Raw genomic sequence first — 19,706 nt, forward strand, 5'->3', positions numbered from 1 at the left:
CGGGCCAACACATACCTCTCGGGCAGCTCAGAGAGGCGGCGGGGGCAGCGCGGGGGCAGGGGGAGAGGCGTGCCCGCGTGTGTGCGTGAGTGTGCGCGTGTGAGGGTGAGTGTGTGAGCATAAGTGTGTGTTGGGGGTGTATGCGCAGGCGCGCGTGCGTATTAAGATCCGGGGTGTAATTCCGCAACGAAGGTCCAGGAGATCGGGCATCGCTAGTATGGACAGAGCTTTGTGTCCAAACAGGCAGTGCAAGGACTAACCCGCGAGGGCGGGGAGCGGGGTTCTCCCGGGAGGGGCAAGGCGAGGAGCCGAGGCTGGGCACGGGAGGGGAGCGGGATTCCTAACCTGGACGGGACGCCTGGATGTGGGAAGCTCTGGACCTGGGCTCCTGCCGGAGGATCTGTGCGCCCCAGCCCAGGCTGCTCGGGCGCGGGTGACACCCACACCCCAGGGATGCTCCACGCCAGGAAACGCGCTCTGGCCGCCAGGTCGGATTCCCGAAACGGCGCCCGCAACAGCGGGGAGAGTGGTGGCCTTTAGGGGGACGCCACACCTCCCGACCCGACCCGGCTCCCCGGATCCTCCGGGCGCCTTGCCCGCCGCCCACCGGGCCCCACCCGGGGCGCGGAGGCCGCACCACCCGGCCCGGGGCTTCCCCGCGGAGCATGCGGGGAGTAGGGCGAGGGTTACGCCCCCCCACTAATCGCCCACCGCCGCCCACCGCGCGGGAGCCCGGGCGCGGGGATGCACCGCCGCGTCCACACTCCCGCCGGCTCCAGCGGTCCCTCCCCCAGGCACTCACAAAATTGTCGCCGCAACCGTTGTCCGGACACAGCACATAGAAGGAGACGCCGGGGTCGGCGTAGAAATCCATCCTGCGCTCGGTCTCCTCGGTGGCGATGAGCTCGAAGGGCGTGTTGGAGCACCATTTCTCCGCAACGTCGGCCAGCTGCTGGAAATCCATTGCGGCCCCGCGCCCGCCTCCCGCCGCCGCCCGCCCTCCCGCTCCTCGGCGCCCTCCTCCCGGGCGGGCAGCGCGGCGCTCGGCTCGGCCTGCGCGGGCTCCTCCGGGGCCGGGCTGGGCCGGCGGGGACTGTTTACATGCGGTGCTGAGTGGGGCGGGCGGCGGCCGGGGACAGCGCGGCGCCGCGCCCGCGGCTCCTCCTCCGCCCCGCCTCCCCCCGCCCCCTTGCGGGCCGCCGAGGGGGTTGACGCGGCCGGGCCGGGACGCGGGGCGGCGGGAGGGGCAGCCGGCACCCCCGTGGGCGCCCGGATTTTCCTGGGCGCTCCCGCCCCTCTTTATTTTTAAACAAACCCGGAGCATCCCGGGGCCCTGGCCATCGCGGGGCCGCCCCGGGCCGTGACGTCATGGACCCCAGCCAATCACCGGCGCCTGAGACCGCGCCGCGGCCTGCGAGCCCGGTGACGTCACAGCGCGGGCCTGGAATCCGCAGCTTCGCTGGTTACCTGGAAGCGGTGCGAGCGCCCAATACCTGGTTAGCGTTTCTGTGGAGTTAGAAAGCCCACGAAGCGTTTTACCCAAATGCGATTTAAATACAAGGGAGGCCAAAGAACTGCAGATAACTTGGACCTTCTCTGACGCTAGCACTGGAGGAGCTGAGAAAATCTAGGGAAAAGGGAGTTTTTCTTTTTGCAGAAACGAAAGTTCTGTTCTCCGATTGATATAAGGAATGTGTCTTCTTAATGCAGTTATCAGACACTAATATGAATGTTCACTTGCAAAGGAAGGGCGTGTGATTTTTTTTTATTTGCGTTACATAAAGCTGAATATTTCTTAGAAATAAGCCTCATAAGACTGGCTTCAGTATTATTCAGCTTGAATTCACATTGCATAACCTAAAAAGGTCAAGAGGATAAAGCACATTTTAAAACAAGAGTGTGTGGCCCAACGATTGCACCTGTTGAGTGCTCACTGGCTGCCATGTACCGGACAGGCATTACTGGATTGCAGAAAATGCACTAGGGTCCTCGCCCGCAGGACTTGAACACCACAAACACAGACACGTTGTAAACATTCAGCCAGCTTTTTTCTTTAAAGTGTGTCTTCTGAACCAGACACTGTGCACGAATTTACATTCCCACCAACACGTATATGTGTTTCCTTTTCTCTGCACCCTCGTCAACATCTGTTGTCTTTTGACTTTTGAATCATAGCCATTTTGACTGGTGTGATATTGTATCTCATTGTGGTTTTAATGTGCACTTCTCTGATGATTAGTGGATGCTGAGCATTTTTTCATATGTTCTTTGGCCACTTGTTTGTCTTTTTTGAGAAATACCTATTCATGTCCTTTGCCCACTTTTTAATGGGGTTGTTTTTTTCTTGTTGAGTTGTTTGAGTTCCTTGTAGATTCTGGATATTAGTCCTTTGTCAGATGCGTTTGCAAATATTTTCTCTCATTCTGTAGGTTGTCTATTTACTCTGTTGATTATTTCTTTTACTGTGCAGAAGCTTTTTAGTTTAATTAAGGCCCATTTATTCTTGTTTTTGTTGCACTTCCTTTGGGATTTTAGTCATAAATTATTTGCCTAGGCCAATGTTGCAAAGAACTGAATTCTGCCAACAACCCGAATGAGCTTCAAAAGCAGATTTTTTTCTCAAACTTGTCTTTTCCAGACAAGAACTGAGCCTATTACTATGATTTCTGCCTTGGCAGAACCTGAGGGAGAACCCAGTGATGCCATGGCTGTGCTGGGACTTCTGACTTTCAGAACTGTGGACTAATACATAGGTGTTGTTTTAAGCTGTGAGGTCTGTTTAAATTCTTCATGCAGCAGTAGAAAACTCATACACAGGACAATGAAGGAGATAGGCACATGAATATAAAAATGCAATATGCTGTTGTAAAGTTACAAAATGTTCCTTTAAAAAGAAAGTATGGGTATCTCCAGATAGCACAAGCTTCCTTGCAGTTTTACCTGGCACCACTTTTTAAAGCATAATATGTGTTCCAAAAATGAATTCCTTAGATTTGAGATGAAAATATGAAAAATACATTCCTTTTTTCCTTTTTGGGAAAGAAGGAGTTTTGTTTTGTTTTGTTTTTAATCCATGTGTTTTGAAATAGTCAAATTTGCTCCGAGTGATGAATGATCACGTATGAAGTTATGTTTATTTAACAAATAGTTTTTGTCAGAAAATGAAAAGTTCTTATGAAAAATAGAATTTGGGGTACAAAGCAATTGGTCAGTGAAATGGATACTGTTGGGTTTCCTTAGAAATGCATTGAGAGCAACAGCGAAAGCTTCAGAACTCCATGTCTGCATTGATCCCTCCCTCTGCCATTTTAAGTTTTATGTCCAGCTGCAACTTCCTTCATTGCTCGGAACTCAGTTTTCTTTTCTGAAAACAGGGACAACAGTGACATAAGGTATATAAAGTCCTTATTCCAGAACCTAGCACGTAGTAAACTCAGTACATGCCATTATTACTCTTAATCTACTTCTTAGGGATGATGTGTAAGAAGATCAGCTTATGAATTTTTAAAGTAAAATTCAGGAGTGACATGAGGATGATATGATTGGTAATACTGGTCACAGATGAACCTAAATCTCATTTTTTCCCCACGTCTTTAGAGCAGGGTTTCTCAACAGCAGCACTATTGATATTTGAAGCCAAAAATTCTTTGTTATTGGAGGCTGTCCTGCACATTGCAGGATTTTTAGCCACATTCCCTGGCCTCCAGCCACTAGATGCCTGTAGCATCTCTCTCTACCCTCCCCTCTCTCCACTGTGACAAGCAAAAATTTCTCCAGACATTGCCAAATGTCCCCAGAGTGCAAAATTGCCCCTACGTGAGAACCACAGATTTCGAGAGAAAGTCAAACAGTCGTGTTTTGGTCATTTTTACTAACTAATGGAAAGGGTGTGCACATAACGCAGCTGAAATTCATCCTGGAAAGTTCATCCGCAGAGGCTGCTTGAAACTTTGTTTCCTTAGAACAACTGGAAAAGGCAACAGTTGCTTAGCTAAGAAGATCATAAACCTTTGCCCTGCCTCCCTTCTGCTTGGGGAGAGTTCTGTGAGGCATCCCAGGTTGTAGGGATGTATTTAGACCTCATGCACAGGGCAGTGGTCATTTCAGAACTCCAGCCAGGTGTTTTGTGCAGCCAGTAGGTGAAGAAACACCAGGGGCTCCCATACCCCCTTTCTTGTGTTCCTATAGCCTTTGGCCATGGTTTGGAAGTAGAAGGAAAATTAAAACTTCTCCCCAGCCAGGCGTGGTGGCTCACACCTATAATCATCCCATCACTTTGGGAGGCTAAGGTGGGTGGATGACTGAGCCCAGGAGTTCGAGACCTGCCTGGGCAACATGGTGAAAACCTGGCTGTACTAAAAATATAAGAATTAGCTGGGCATGGTGGCATGTGCCCGTAGTCCCAGCTACTTGGGAGGCTGAGGTGGGAGAATCCCTCGAGTCCTGGAGGTCGAGGCTGCAGTGAGCCATGATCACACCACTGCCCTCCAGCCTAGGTGACAGAAGGAAGCCCTATCTCAAAAAACAAAACAAACAAACCAAAAAACGTATCCCCACCAGCAGGCAGAGTTGTACAATCTTCATTGTATTTAAGGAATGTTTCTGTTCATTTATAGAAATCTGGACATTGCTGTCTCTGAAAATCACCATTTGCCTTTGGGAGAAGTGTGTTGGCAAGAAGAGGAGACATATTCAAACCCCACTGGCTAGGACATCAGGAGCTCAGTATGGAATCTACAGGCCACCCTAGACTGTCCTGCTAATGCTGACTCTTCTGCCCATCTCTGTTCTCAAGTTCTCCATGGCTTTTATTCTAGTGTAAGTTTGATGTTAACATAATTTGACCTTTGATTCACTCACTCCTATGTTGTAAGTCTGTTTAATGAGCCCTACTTTTTTGATAAATCTGCTCTATCCACATAGGCGTTATACAGTAGGAGGAGGTAGGTAGAGAGGGAAGCATAGCTGGTTCCACCTTTACCCTTCACCTGAGCCCAAGGTTGTCTCATTGTATCAAGAGGAACTGTAGACCCCGGGTTCCATGAGATGGTGGTCAGGAGAGAGGTGTTTGATTTGTCACAGTGGTGATGGGAGAGGTGAAAAGACCATAGGATCTGGAGAAATGACTCCCAGGAGAGCAACACAGGAAGGATGAGAGCTGTCTTCTCCCTGCACTGCGCTCCAGAACAATGAGCCCAGCAGTGGGGCGGGGAGGATAAGTAGAGGGCAGACATGAGTTAAGCCTGTGCCCAAGTTTATGTGTCACTGCAACTAGAGTCTGAAAGAAAATCAAGTTGGAAGATCAGCAAAAGTTGAAGATCTATATAAATGAGTCATGGTGCTTTATCCCAAATGCCCAGTAAAGCTCTGGAAAATGATTTCCTTCAGCCTCCTACTCTGGGGCTAGGAAAATTCATTCTGAATTTTCTTCCTGAATCTTCCAACCTTAGTTTTTACAAAATTATTTCTTTTTTGGACATTCCTCTGAAAGGTTGGGATGTAGAATTTGAGCAAGTTAGGGGTTACATGATTTGGTTACATTTGCCTTCAAAACATGCCTAGCTGATCACATTCACCTGGTAAACATTTTCCTTTTATATATGTCAAAGAAACAGAAATACTTACGATTTGGTTTTTAGCTTCTTTATTCATTTGAACACTTCAATATTCTGTCTTCTTCAGTGATTCCCCCTTGCCCGTATTTTCAGCTGAAACAGTTTCTCATTTTCCCTATTTCTGAACACTTTCAGGGGCTTCCTTCAGTAAGCCCAACACAAAAAACGTCCCTTTCGGCAAATTCTCAGTGGTGGTGCTAAGGGACTAACACAGACTTTAAGGTCACAAAACCATTGTTTTAACATTTTTCTCTGTTACTTTTCTGATAACGATGACAGTTCTGTCTCTATTATGTTTGTTGAGGCTTACTAGTACCCAGTGATATTAGCTTGTCCTCTAGAGAGAGGTCCCAAGAGCATTACACCAGATCTCCTACGAAGATGTGGGATTTCCTCTAGGAAAAGGTGTGTATCCAGGTAATTTACTAAGCCAGAAGCTGCTGTGATTCTATGGCAGCCTTATCTCTTATGACACACCCATTTACTATGATTCGGTGATCTGGATGATGGCACAGAGTGCTGTACTAAAGCCTGCCCCAGATGGTGGGTGTGCATGTCATCAGCTATGATAATGGGGAAGTGGCTAATGGAAAGAGCACAGCTCAGATATGTGACACAATGGAAACATTTGGGCGTTAGAAAAGACTTCAAATTATGACTTTGCCACGAATTAATTGTGTGATCTTGGAGAAGTTACTTAACCCCTGCAAACCCCAGTTTTCTCATCTGTAAAAATGGAATAAGGACATATGCCTTATGAACTTGTAAGGATCTGAGAAAATAAATATGTGAGTGTGTGACAGAGTGAGATGGGGAAGGAATGCAATGATTTAAACAAGATTTTAAAAATGTGAGGAATTTGACTATATACCCAAAGTTCTTACAGCAGTGACCTTTGTTCTATAATGCATGTAGAGGTATTGACTTAATTCTAGATTTTGTTAAATCAGGTGTACATGTTGAACATTTTAAGGTGTATCAATTAGAAACTGCATTCATCTGATAATAAAAATCTTGACTAAAGTGACTTGAACAAGATAGAAGTTTCTCTTTGTTTCTCACATGAATGAGATCTGGAGGTGGGCAGTGCAGGCTGGAATTGGCCGCTTCTTAATCATCAGGGTTTTAGCTCTTCTTTCTGCTTTACCATCCTTAGTGTGTGGCTTCCATCCTCAGAGTTGCCTCATGGTCCATGATGGTTTCCGGAGTTCCATCTACACCCACGTTCCAAGCAGGATAAAAGGGGGAAGGACAGAGGAACACAGGCCAACTGTAATTACTCTTTTAGTCCCAACCAGCAACTTCCTGTTACATATTATTGTTTCCTTTGTATCAGTAGTTTTTCAGCAAGGTATATTTTCCAGAATTTTATTGCTAAGGAAGAAAAGGAGAATGACTATTGCAGGGTGCTAGAGTTTGAATATTTGACCCTCCAAGCCTCATGTTGAACCTTCATCCCCAGTGGTGGAGGCAGAGCCTAGTGGGAGGTGTTTGGCTCGTGGGGGTGGATCACACATGAATGGCTTGGTGCCATCCTTGCCATAATGAGTGAATTCTCACTCTGTTCACTCCCGAGAGCTGGTTGTTAAAAAGAGCCTGCCCCCTCCCCTACCTTCCTTCCTCTCTTGCCTTGTGATCTCTCCACACAGGCTCCCCTTCTCTTTTCTACCTTGAGTGGAAGCAGCCTGAGGCCTGCACCAGGTGCAGATGCTGGTGCCATGCTGCTTGTACAGCCTGCAGAACAATGAGCCAAATAAATCCCTTCTCTTTATAAACTACCCAGCCTCAGGTATTCTTTTATAGCAACAAAAATGGACTAAGACACAGGGCATCTAACAGTCTCTGCCACAAAGGTAACCACTAAGTATTAGAAAAAGAATGAAAAATTCCAAACGAGTAGAAAGAAAAATGGGAAATAAAAAAAAAATCTCCATCAATCCAGTAGATAGCGAGAAAGGAATAAAAAGAAGCCAAAGTGGAATAACTAATTCCAATTAAGTGTAATCATAATCAATGTGAATGTGGGAATCAATGTGTGACTTCACCCACAGATGAACACATAGAGTGCCAGACAGAATAAACCAAACAGCCGGGCACAGTGACTCACACCTATAAACCCTGCCCTTTGGGAGGCCAAAGCAGGAGGATTGCTTGAGCTCAGGTATTTGAGACCAGGCTGGGCAACATAGTGAGACCTTGTCTCTACAAAAAATAAAACATTAGCTGGGCATGGTGGCCTGTGTCTGTAATCCCAGCTACTTAGGAGGCTAAGGTGGGAGGATCGTTTGAGCCCAGGAGGTTGAGGCTGCAGTGAGCTGTGATCATGCCACTGCACTCCAGCCTGGGTGACAGAGCAAGACTTTGTCTCAAAATCAATCAATCAATCAATCAATCAATCAATAAAATAAAGCAAAACTCATCTATATGCTGTTTACAAGAGACACAATTTCTAATAGAGAAAGTGTGAAAGCAAAGAAATAGGAAAATAAACAATAAGCAAATAACTTTAAAGGATACTTTTTTAAAAAAGGTAAAATCATGACACATAAAAATACACGATGAAACATCACAGATTTTATTTAACTTCTTAATTAACTCATAAGGGAACTAATAAGATGCTATCTAGGAGAATTCAATGTACTACACTTTTATCGTTGAATCAGGAATGCTGAAATGAATGTACAAATAGATATAAAACTGGTTAATATCCATGGGACAATAATCAATTGCTATTCACGGAACACAATTTTTATTTCTATAGACAAGAACTTTTTACATTCCTATAAGTGTTCTATATAGGAGCTCAAAGATAATGAAAGGCACATCATGTATAGAATCAGAAAACTTGGAAGGGGGTGCTCTAAAACAAGGCATAGTTTTCCACTGAAGACACCAGTCCACCTTTCGGTCTATTTCAAAGTCTTTCACAATTTTTCCCTGGTGTCCTTTTTCCTTTCGTGATCATAACAATTTCAAAGGAAGATTATTCTTAAGTTTGGCTTGCAAAATCCAGGTCCATATAGTATTAATCACTTACAAAGTTAACTTCTGTCTAAAAGTTTGAATAAGGAATCCCAAATGATCTTTTAGAACCTCTTACCAAAAAATGTCACCCATAGTATCTATATGTTTGAGTTAATTTCTTTCTTTTTAAATTCCTCCAAATTTCTTGAGTTTCTGGCCTGACAGGAATAATATTCCTCACCTCCTGTAAGGCTGGGATCCTATAAGCCAGACACCAGCCAGTTTTCTTAGGAAGGCTTTGTATGCATTGGCTCCATAAGTAAAGTCAACTTTAGCTTCTGAAAAGTGGCTGGTCACATCTGATAAAATAAGCATCATTCTCAAAAAGGACACTCCAGGTAAGGCCCTGGTTGTACAACTGATTCATCCAATTATATCCTAGTAAGAAGGAAAAGATATTCCTGTTGAGCTTTTACATATAACTATATTGCCATGAAAAGCAAAGAACTGAGTAAGTTTCTGGATTCTATAGGATCAGTGAGAATCAAATACAATTTTTAGATGTTTCATTCAGTTTATGATATGGTTTGGCTGTGTCCCCACCCAAATCTCATCTTAAACTGTAGCTCCCATTAATTCCCACATGTTGTGGGAGGGACCTAGTGGAAGATAATTGAAACATGGGGGCGAGTCTTTCCCATGCTATTCTCATGATAGTGAATAACTCTCACGAGATCTGATAGTTTTATAAAGAGGAGATTCCCTGCACAAGTTCTCTAGTCTGCTGCCATGTGAGACGTGCCTTTCAACTTCCACCATGATTGTGAGGCTTCCCCAGCCATGTGGAACTGTGAGTCCATTAAGCCTCTTTCTTTTGCAGATTGCCCAGTCTCTGGTAAGTCTTTACCAGCAGTGTGAAAATGAACTAATACAAATTACAAAACTAGTCTACTAAATTTTATAGGTTGTAGATAGCTTAGAAAAAATTGGTTTATGTATACAACCAGACTATAGAACATTGAAACAAAATCAACAACATTATTTTAAAAAACATAATAAAATTTCCCTCCTCAGTTCATTTAGTCTTATGTAAGAAATTCTTGTTCTGAGGATCTTGGGTTAGCAGTTCTCCAGACTAAAAGGAGTCCTAGAGATCCTGACTGAGTTTACTCATCTGAGCTGAGAGTTATCTAAGAGATATCAGCTCAGAAAGCTATACCCAAGAGTCTATGTTTTAAAGTGTCAACAGTTTGAAGTATCCAATACAGTCCTTCTCCATGAAGCTTTGAGACTGTCTTTCTTGGTTGAAGACACAAAATCTGGCCTGTAGCTTATAGCAGGGTCTTCACACAAGCCTGCAGGGCCTTAGTACAAGCCTGAGACTGTCCTTGGCTGAAGACACAAAATCTGGCCTGTAGCTCATAGCAGGGCCTTCACACAAGCCTCAGAGTGAAAAAAAAAAAAAAAAAAAAAAAGTCTGCAGATGGCTGTTTGTAATTTATAACTGGTAGCCCTCAAATGTGACAGGTCAGATGAGGGGTGCATAATTATAATGCAACCAGTAAAGAAATGTGGTTGCTTCTGTGGCATGCCAAAGATAATAAAGCCGTTCCAAAAAATAAAAATAAAAAAATAGGCAAGTTGTCTCTAAGGATAATAATTAAGTTTGCATTCAAAAAAATCTGATTTATAAAAATGGAGGAACACAATTTTTATAGAGAAAAATACATTGAGATATAACATAATTATGATATATAATACACCAAATATATGAGGTAAAGAGATTCAGCAGTAGGGCCTAGGCATTTTATTTTTTATAAAACTCCATAGTTGAAAACAACTAGCTTAGGAGATAGTAAATTCAAATTAAAAATCTAAGACTGTGGCCAGGCTAAGGAAACATTTTAAATAATAACTGAAATTAGGATTGAGAACACTACACTGTTGTCTAATACCATTGGGCAAAGCATTGTCAGGACTCTGATAAATACAAGAAAACACAACAAACCAATTTCATAAGAGTTTGATCAGTGTTTTCCTTGAGGGTAAAAATAAATCATGGACAGCCAGGGCACTGATAAATCTCCAGGGATTTCCTGGAGTTTCAGATGCCCCTTGGCTTCCAATGAGGTTAAATCCCAATAAACTCATCGTAAATCAAAAATGTCAGAAGTCAAAAATGCATTTACTACCCCAATAAACCCAGTTGAAAAATCATAAGTCAAACCATTATAAGTTAGGGACCATCTGTATGCCATTTCTGAAATAGTTACATTAACAATATTTTATCTACACAAATTTAACCTAGGAAAGACTAAGTACCTTCTCTGGTTTGATAACTCTTCTCATACAAATCCTACAATAGTAACACATCAAAGAAACCTAACCCTTATCTTTTTATGTGATGAAAGAAACAAGTTTGTGATTTTCAAGGGACCCACTGGAAAATCTCAACGATATTTTAGGTGTAATAGATACCCTAATTTTCTGTATATTAAAAAATAGGGAAAATGTTAAATTTTACGTTCCATGTATTTTACTACCATAAAAAAGTTTAAAAAATTATGATGAAAGAATGGCAAAAAAAAAAAAAAATCTGATCTTTTTAAATTTTTTCCTAAATTTAAGATCTGATTTTTTTGTGAGAACAAAAATTAAAAAAAAAAAAAAAAAAAAAAAACTTATCAGAACATATTTGAATGCTCAATTAAGATAGGATCTTGGGTGCCTTAGAAACAATACTTTATTACTTATTTGAGTCACAAAAAAAGCATTTTGAAATAAACATAGAAGGCAACATGATTAAAAAGAACCTTTGCTCTTTCATAAGTGAAAACCTTTTGTACTTTTTCTTTTTAAATAGTCGAGGATCTAGTAAGGTCAACAGAAAGCACAGGAAATTATTCTGGTAAGACCTAGAATCTTTGCTATCCAGGCACATTACACAGTAAGTAATGAATAACCTTTTACATCGTCGGTGAAAGCATTAATCAGTAAAACAACGAAAAAGGCTTACCAAAATTAGGCAAACTTTGCTAAGATTTCAACAGATTATGGAGCTCCTTTTCAGACTCAAGTATTATAAACGAAGGCAAATAAAACTCACTTTCCAAGTTTGTCCTACATTTTGCTCTTTTTTATCCCACACAAACTGACATTTTTCTTTAGAACAGATCTCAGGGGGCCTGCAGGGTCAAAACTAATTTTATAATAATACTAAGATATTATTTGTGTTCACATGCATTCATCATTGCTATCTTCAAATGAATCACTAAATATTTTAAAGATTTTCAGTTTCTATTTTTAATACAGTAAATATTGATAGTCAGAACCCACATAACAAAAGTTCTCTGGGGTCCTCCCTAAGTCCTAAAAGTGTAAAAGAGGTCAGAAACAAACGAAAAAAGCCCATCTACTGCTTTAGGACAAAATTATTCTTCTTCCTTGGAAAACAAAAGCACACACACAGTTGTATTTGTCACTACTTCTCCTAGTTTAGTCTTAGTAAGTCATATTAAATACATTTTAACCAAAATAGTTGACATCTGTTTACAATGACCCATAGATATAGCCTCTCTGTAGCATATAAAAATAAGAAGCAAAAGTATATAAAGTTAAACTAGGATTAGCCATCAATGTTTTGGTATTATACCTTACTTGGCTGCATATACTAGAAAGTCAAGTCAAACTAGCTTAAGTAGAAAAGGAAATGCACTGGGTCAGGTAACTGATAAGTTCAGGAACTGGATAACTTCAGGCATGGCTAAATCTAGATGCCCAGGTAAAGTTATCGGGTATCTATCTCTCTCCATCTCTTGGTTCTGTTTTCCTCTGTGCTGGCTCTGTTCTTCAGCAGGCTGTCTTCTCATGCTGAAAAGACAACCCCTAGCAGCTCTAAGCTCATGTGATCCTTAATTTCTCAGAGCTCAAAAACGAGAGATCCACATTCTCTCCTTCTAAGTGCCTGATTATTCTCCCTAAAAAGTCCTTAAGTAGTTCTACTTGGAGCTGAAGCCCACCTCTGAGCCAATCACTGATGCTACTGTGATACTCTAAAAGCTCAGCCTGGATCCTTGGCCCACCACTGTGTTTGAGGACGGGAATCCCTTGATTGCAGGATCTACCACATCATTCAGAAGAGGGAGCAAAGGGGCTCTGCACCAAGTGTGATGCTGAATGTTTTCCTTAAAAGGCAGATTTGTTTAGTGGAAAGAAAGCCAGACTGACATTCAAATGACCTAAGGTTTAGTTCCAATTCTACTATCCCCTAACTGTGTGACCTTGACCTTGGGTAAGCCATGTAATTTCCTTGGACACTACTGTTTCATCCATAAAATAAATATGTTGGATTAGATTCTATTAGATCTAAATATCTATAATTGTATTTCACTAATTCAGGAAGAATCCAGGTTCATTCTTCTGTTCTGGGACTCAAAACAGATGAGAAGATGAAGTAGGTTCTAGTTATCTTAGTCAATGGTCTTCTGGTTGTCAATAACAGGAACTCATTCAAGCTAGCTTAAGGGGGAAAAAGTCAGGAGACCTTTGTATAAAAGTCCAGAATATCTCACAGAACCCAAGGACAGGAGTGGGTTTCATGACAGCTGAGAACAAGGAACTAGAAAACTACCAGGAACTACTATTTCCAGTCCCTTCCTCTCTCTCTCCCACCCCTCCTCTTCTTTGTCTCTAGCCAGATCATTTTCCATCCTTTACTTTGCACATCTGTTCTGTTCTTCTCTTAAAATATCCACTTTCCTGCTTCTCCTAGCATGTGGATGAGAATGCTTTTCTACGATGGCAGCTTCTGCTCATCAGTTTCCATTACCCTCATTCCAGTTAACAGGTTGTCTGTTACTGAACCCCAGCTCCAATTTGATTGGCTCACCTCAAACTCAGGAGTCCCTTCAAGGACAGGAGAGCAGAGTGAGCCATCACAAACATTATGTCTTATGGAGATGGAGATATTCTCAGTGGAAGGGGGTACTGAGCTGGGAAGACATTGCAAAAGGTATCTATTTCAACAGTTACATTGTGGTTGTTTTTCTATACAGACAGCAAGGTACTACCATAAGGAAAGGAGAAATTTACAACTATAAGGCTTTTAGACAATCATGATTTTTAAAAAACAACTTCTTGGAAGGGGGTGAATTCATAGAATATAGGAAGCTGAATGTGAGTCATAATAACCTTATTTAAGAAAGTGGGGGGGAAAAGCCCAGTGGAAAGTGTAGCCAAAAGCATAACAGATAACAGTTTTAGGGTCTTATATGATCTATGTATATTTGGCAGTGAGGACACCAAGAGATCCATATATAGATACAGTGGTATTTCTTTTCTGAAACAATTAGAATAGCCAGATGGGCCAGTTTTCTACAGCAGCTTCTCAGCCAATGTGTTCTGATTCTACCTCTTAGAAGAAAGGCCATCTGATGGACGCCCAGGCAGAATCACAAAAAGTTTCACACTGACATTCTCATTTCTCTAGTCATAGCGCTTACAGTGCTTTATATACACATAAAAATCTAGGCATATTACTTTCCTTTATAGGTCTCTAAGGCCCACCTAGTTCAGCCCTCTTCAAAAGTTCTTTGTGGCAATCATACCAAGATAGTTGGATGGAACTTCTGTAGAATGAATAGCTCCAAGCAACTCTAGGACTGGGCAGGAAAAGTGTGAACTCCCTGGTATGTGCAGGACAGAATCACATTGACAAGGCCAGCATCTTTTCCTGGAAATAGCAATTTGCTAGTTTTGGATCTTTGACCCTGCTTATTTATTGATTTGGAAATTTAAACAGCATCATCTCCAAAATGTGCCTCTGGGCAGAGATACAAGATTAAAAGTCACACATGAAGGCAGCCAACTGTTTTTCCTTGTAAAGAAAAGGAAATCAATAAACTGTAGGGTTTTTTTTTTTTTTCTTTTCTTTTCTTTTTTTTTTTAGACAGGGTCTCGTTCTGTCACCCAGGCTGGAGTGCAGTGGTGCAATCTCTGCTCACTGCAACCTCCGCCTTCTGGGTTCCAGTGATTCTCCTGCCTCAGCTCCCCAAATAGCTGGGATTACAGGCTCCCACCACCACACCCATCTAATTTTTGTATATTTAGTAGAGAAGGAGTTTCACCATGTTGGACAGGCTGGTCTCAAACTCCTGATCTCAAGTGATCCGCCCACCTCAGCCACCCAAAGTGCTGGAATTACAGGCATGAGTCACTATGCCCAGCCAATAAACTGTAAATTCTTCATACCTTTGACCACTCCTCTTATCACAGTGGCCCAAATCCCTCTCTGGGTCTGTTTCTGACCACTGTCTTCCTGACATCTACCCTGAGCTGCCACTTTCTGACCAACCTCCCATGGAAGAAAATGGTAGCATGCATGGGTCAAAGAAGAGGCAGACCTGAAAAAGAGAAAAAGATACCTATTTTTTCATGTGGAACCCTGCCACTGCTGCTTCCTAGTAAATCACAGTATATATCCTTTGGTTCAGTCATTGGGCCATTGTTACATTTTTCCGACAGGTTAAACAGATTAATGGTAAAATCTACCATGATTGATTTGGTAAAGAAAAAGTCAGTTCTCTGGTTGTCAATATGTTACTGGTATTTCTCCAGCAAAGGCAGCCATGGGTTGGCCTATTGTCCCAGTGTCCTTTTTGTTTTAGCATTTGTCTTGGAAATAATTGTCACAGTTTGGATGATCAATTACATGATCATTCTACCTGTGGTACTAATGCTTAGAGAAGCAGACCAGAAACCTACTTACAGTGTTTGAAGTCCCTTATTTGTATCTTTAACCAAAGCAAGGTGGCCACCAATCAAGCCAACTGAATTACAGGAAGTTTCAACTAATGCTCTCAAGTGAACATTCATTAATTTCACCCAAACTAGACCTGACTGGTGACTTTAAAATTGGTTCTTAGTTGTGTTTTTTCCAATTTCTCTACATCACTGTGTTAAATTAATTAGCATGAAGCTGCCTCCTTACATGTTTAAGTTCAGCCTAAAGGTTTAACTGGAACCTAATTGGATATGTAAACAGACTGTTGTAACCTACACTTGCACCAATCGCAGAGTTCTGGCCAATCACAGGCATGTTGCTTTCCTTTACAAGTCTTAGTATGGCCAATCACAGGCAGCCAACTGTTTAAACTGTATTCAAATACAGCAAACCCTGAGCTAACCAATCCAGCTGTTTTTGTACCTCACTTCTGCCTTTTTGTACGTTACTTTCCCTTTTCTGTCCGTAAATGTTAGCTGACCACGTAACAGCCCTGATTCTAGAGACTGCCCCGTTCTCAAATTGTTGTTTACTCAGTTAAACTCTGTTAAATTTAATTTGTCTAAAGTTTTTTCTTTTAACACCTGCCAACACGTTATTTTCTGTTTTTTTGTTTGTTTTTTAAATTATTTGTATTATAGCCATCCTACTGAGTATGAAGAGGTATCTCATCGTGGCTTTGATTTGCAATTCCCTAATGACCAAGTTCTTAGCTTTTTGATAGCACAGAGAAGACTGTTTGCTCTCAGAGGCTTGCATTGTATCTTAGAGGTTTAATATTCTCAGAGCTGAGAATATAGTAGGTGTTAACAAATCTCTCATTCAGCAAACATTCACAAAAAGAGCCTGAGTTTTGTACATCAGCTCGGTACCAATAAAAAAGAGTTATATTTAGCATCAGGAGGCCAGAAGATCAGAGCACATAAATACATCCTAAAGACTGTGACAACAGATTCCTAAGGTGACAAATTCACACCTCAACATGAAGCAGGTGGAAGCTCTCAAATCCTTTGCAGCAAAATGGTGGCTGAAGGTCAATTACAGTTAAAAGAGGTACAAGCGGCTGTTTTCATCTCCCTTTTCATTGTAATAAAATGTGTCTTGGCAGAAACCTCTCCAAAGGAGATGGGTGCCCACTTCCCAGAGGTGTTTGGTGGATTAATGTGAGCAAAACATTCTGTGATAAGACTTCTGCTGCAATTGAAGGGAGAGTGCTCTTATTAATGAGACATCCAATTCTGAGCATTTATTACATGTAAGATACTGTCCTCGGCAGTTTCTTAATAGCTGAGAATGTAATGCACGGCTTTGAGACATTATCTCAATCTTAACAGCTGCTTCCACGGCTGCAGCACAGGTTCTGTCTGGGTTTAGATCTGAGCTTTCATGTACTAGCTATGGTATTTAACCTCCACATGCATCAGTTTTCTTATCTATAAAGGAGGAAATTAAAATGCCCACCTCTTAGGGTTGTTTTCAGGATGCGCTAAGCTGGTTGACTTCCTACATGGAGAGAAGTCAATACATGTTAATTCCCTTTGCCTTCACTTAAAATTAGGAATATTATAGATATTATTCCTTCTATTTTCTAGATGGGAAAAGTGAGGGATAGGTCCCGTATTGACTGAGAAGTCATCATCTTTTGGGGTGTCCTCCCAGCTCACAGCCATTTCCAATTACCTGAGAACTCTCCCCGAGGTGATGAACCCACAGCAGTCATATCTGTACCATGGGCTAATGCCCCTCAGGCCACCATTGATTGAATGGAGGAAGACAGACATGGCACTTAAGTGGACCAATCAGATTTCTGTCCAAGAATTTGGGAATGAGACCAAGATACAGAAAGGTAGAATCTGCATGTGGCTAAAACTGTGTCACGTAACTTAGGCATTGATGCCACTATATTCTGTCAGATGAATGGGAGACGTGGAGAAAGATGGGCCTCAGAGAGAGAAGACAGAAACAGATATGCAGCCATGGCAGCTAAGAAAAGATCCCAATGACTTTCAGCTCCTGGTTCTAGCCCTTTCTCAGCCTAGCCCATGCCTCTCCCCTTGGATTCCATGAGATGCCCACCTACCTGCAGAGTTATCATAAAGCCCCTCATGTTGCTTCTCGTAGTTTGCTGGGCAAGATTTTCATAGGCCACAAACTCAAATAGGCAAGCGATTGAGTTTTATTTTCTTGTAATATAATTTAATTTGTCTTTTGAGACCTCATTCTATCTGATGGCAGAAAAACAATCAAATAAGCTCCAGATAGACTCAGTCATTTCAGGGTTTTCTCAGGCATTTTAGGTCTCACTTAACTCAGGATACTCTCACATACTTCCTTCTCTCCAGAAGGCATCTCGGGGCATGCAGGGCATCCTGACCCAGGAGAGGCATTTAGTCCAGGCTGATTCCCTGGAGAGAGGCGTCACCCAGATGTGATGCATCCTGTCTCATGCTAGGTCATCATCTCCTGCAGGCCACTCTGTACCCGCCTGATTCTGAGTGACAGGCCTCCTGGGCCACCATCAGACATTTGTGTGTCCCTATTAGAAATGAATCAACATCTCAGTTTTTAAATTTTTTTAAAAATAAAAGTATAAATAAAGTCTTGGCAAACTTTAATCTGCAGGAAGTAGAGTTGTGTAGTTATACTTCTAATCTGTTTCTAATATCTTGTTGGCAACGTAAGCTTTGTGCTTTCATTTTTTAGTGTACACACTAAACTTTTGAAACTTAAAATTCTTTTTCTCATAAATTCTGGTATTTGTAAATCAAAACTGTTGTTTTTTAAAGATTTTAATTTTTTTCTGGAGAGGGGGGTCTTGCTCTGTCACACAGGCTGGAGTGCAGTGGCATGATCATGGCTCACTGCAGTCTTGAACTCCTGGGCTCCAGTGGCCCTCTCGCCTCAGCCTCCTGAGTAGCTGGGACTACAGGTGTGTGCCACCATGCCTGGCTAATTTTTTATTTTAGTGGAGATGAGGTCTCACTGTGTTGCCCAGGCTGGTCTCAAATTCCTGAGCTAAAGCAATCCTCCCACCTCAGCCTCCCCAAGTGCTAGGTTTATAGGCAGGAACCATCGTGCCTGGCCCTAAATTTAATTTTTAATAAATTACATTTTAAGGCTATTATTTCTACTACAAATTTTAAGAAACTAGCTTGGAACTAATTTGAATCTCAAGTACCTGACTTGGAACTCAAATTCATTTGGCCAAGACATTGTATAGTGCTAACTTAACTTGGAAGGGCCATGGGGTAACTTCTAGGAAATGCACACACACACATATAATTCCATTGTATGGCATGAGTTTGAATCGATTTCTCAATTACTATGAGCTGAGAACCCCAGTCTCCCAAGAATGCTTTCCATCCTTGACCCTGCCTGCCTCTCGCAATTTCCAGACTGTCTTCTCAATATTGTTCAATCTGCCTTCCACAGTCATTACGTCAACTGGGCACAGATGCTGGAGGGCAGACGGAAAGGCGGTGACAAAGTTAGACCTACATTTGCAAGACCAAGTGAACCACACACCCACTCTCCTGAAGCCAAACTGCTTTTGGAAGGCGGGCAGGGGAGTGCCATTCCCTCTAGCATACTTGTCATTCCCAGCCTAGGTTTCAGATCCTTTTTATACACTGGCCTGTGGAGAGACTTGCTGCTAAATTCTGTTATTTCACAGCCCATCTCTAGCAACTGTGTTGGGGAATGACTTCAGACATTCCAGGCTTTGCTCAGAGAGAAATTTCAACAAGAAAGCTAGAATGGGGGAGTAGTTAAGATTTAGTTGCAGCAAATTGGAGACCGGAAATATAAAGTTATTCAGAATAGTCAATGAAAATCATTTCTGTGGGAGAGAAACAAATGATCTTGCTTTAAATGTAAGGCATCTATCAGAAGCACAATGTAAATTAGGATTCTAGGGCTCTTAGTGCAGCTAGTCCCTTTTTTATTTCTAGGTGCAGAAGTGTAGATTTGCAGAACAGCTAATCAAATATATGCAGGAAGATGCCCCCCATTTACCCTTATGCTTCTAAGACAGAAGTTTTTCTTCAGTTGTTTGTTCTTTAATGAATTTTAATGATGTAAGAAAAATGCAATACACTTTAGGTGAAAAATCGCACACATAAACAGATATTCACACATGAATCAAGTTATATAGTACATATATATACACACCTATATGTATATGTATATCTAACCACATATAATACAAAAAGGAGAAAACATATAAATCATGGCCACTTTTAGGTAGTGGTACAATGAGTAGTTTGCATTTTCCTCCTAACACTTCTATGGATGTCCCCAATTTTTTAATCACTCTTACCAAGAGAAAATAATTAACATCATACTTT

At 41.9% G+C, this 19,706-nt stretch overlaps 2 protein-coding genes across 3 annotated transcripts in view; both read right to left on the reverse strand.

Moving 5' to 3' along the window:
• MTURN (maturin, neural progenitor differentiation regulator homolog) overlaps nucleotides 1–1,328 on the reverse strand; it is a 29,380-nt gene extending 28,052 nt beyond the window's left edge. Inside the window, exon 1 of one of the 2 annotated variants that reach the window (XM_023188388.1) lies at nucleotides 803–1,328. In XM_023188388.1, the coding sequence (XP_023044156.1) occupies nucleotides 803–1,324 (522 nt within the window). In that variant the 5' untranslated portion in view covers nucleotides 1,325–1,328. The remainder of the gene's footprint in view (nucleotides 1–802) is intronic. The other variant, XM_023188387.1, reaches the window with a different exon arrangement.
• A 4,303-nt stretch (nucleotides 1,329–5,631) lies between these two features.
• PLEKHA8 (pleckstrin homology domain containing A8) overlaps nucleotides 5,632–19,706 on the reverse strand; it is a 99,503-nt gene continuing 85,428 nt past the window's right edge. The window contains exon 14 of the mRNA XM_023188365.1: nucleotides 5,632–6,829. Coding sequence (XP_023044133.1) covers nucleotides 6,788–6,829 — 42 coding nt within the window. The 3' untranslated portion in view covers nucleotides 5,632–6,787. The remainder of the gene's footprint in view (nucleotides 6,830–19,706) is intronic.

This window comes from Piliocolobus tephrosceles, chromosome 8 (genome assembly GCF_002776525.5).
Source record: "Piliocolobus tephrosceles isolate RC106 chromosome 8, ASM277652v3, whole genome shotgun sequence".
NCBI lineage: Eukaryota > Metazoa > Chordata > Mammalia > Primates > Cercopithecidae > Piliocolobus > Piliocolobus tephrosceles.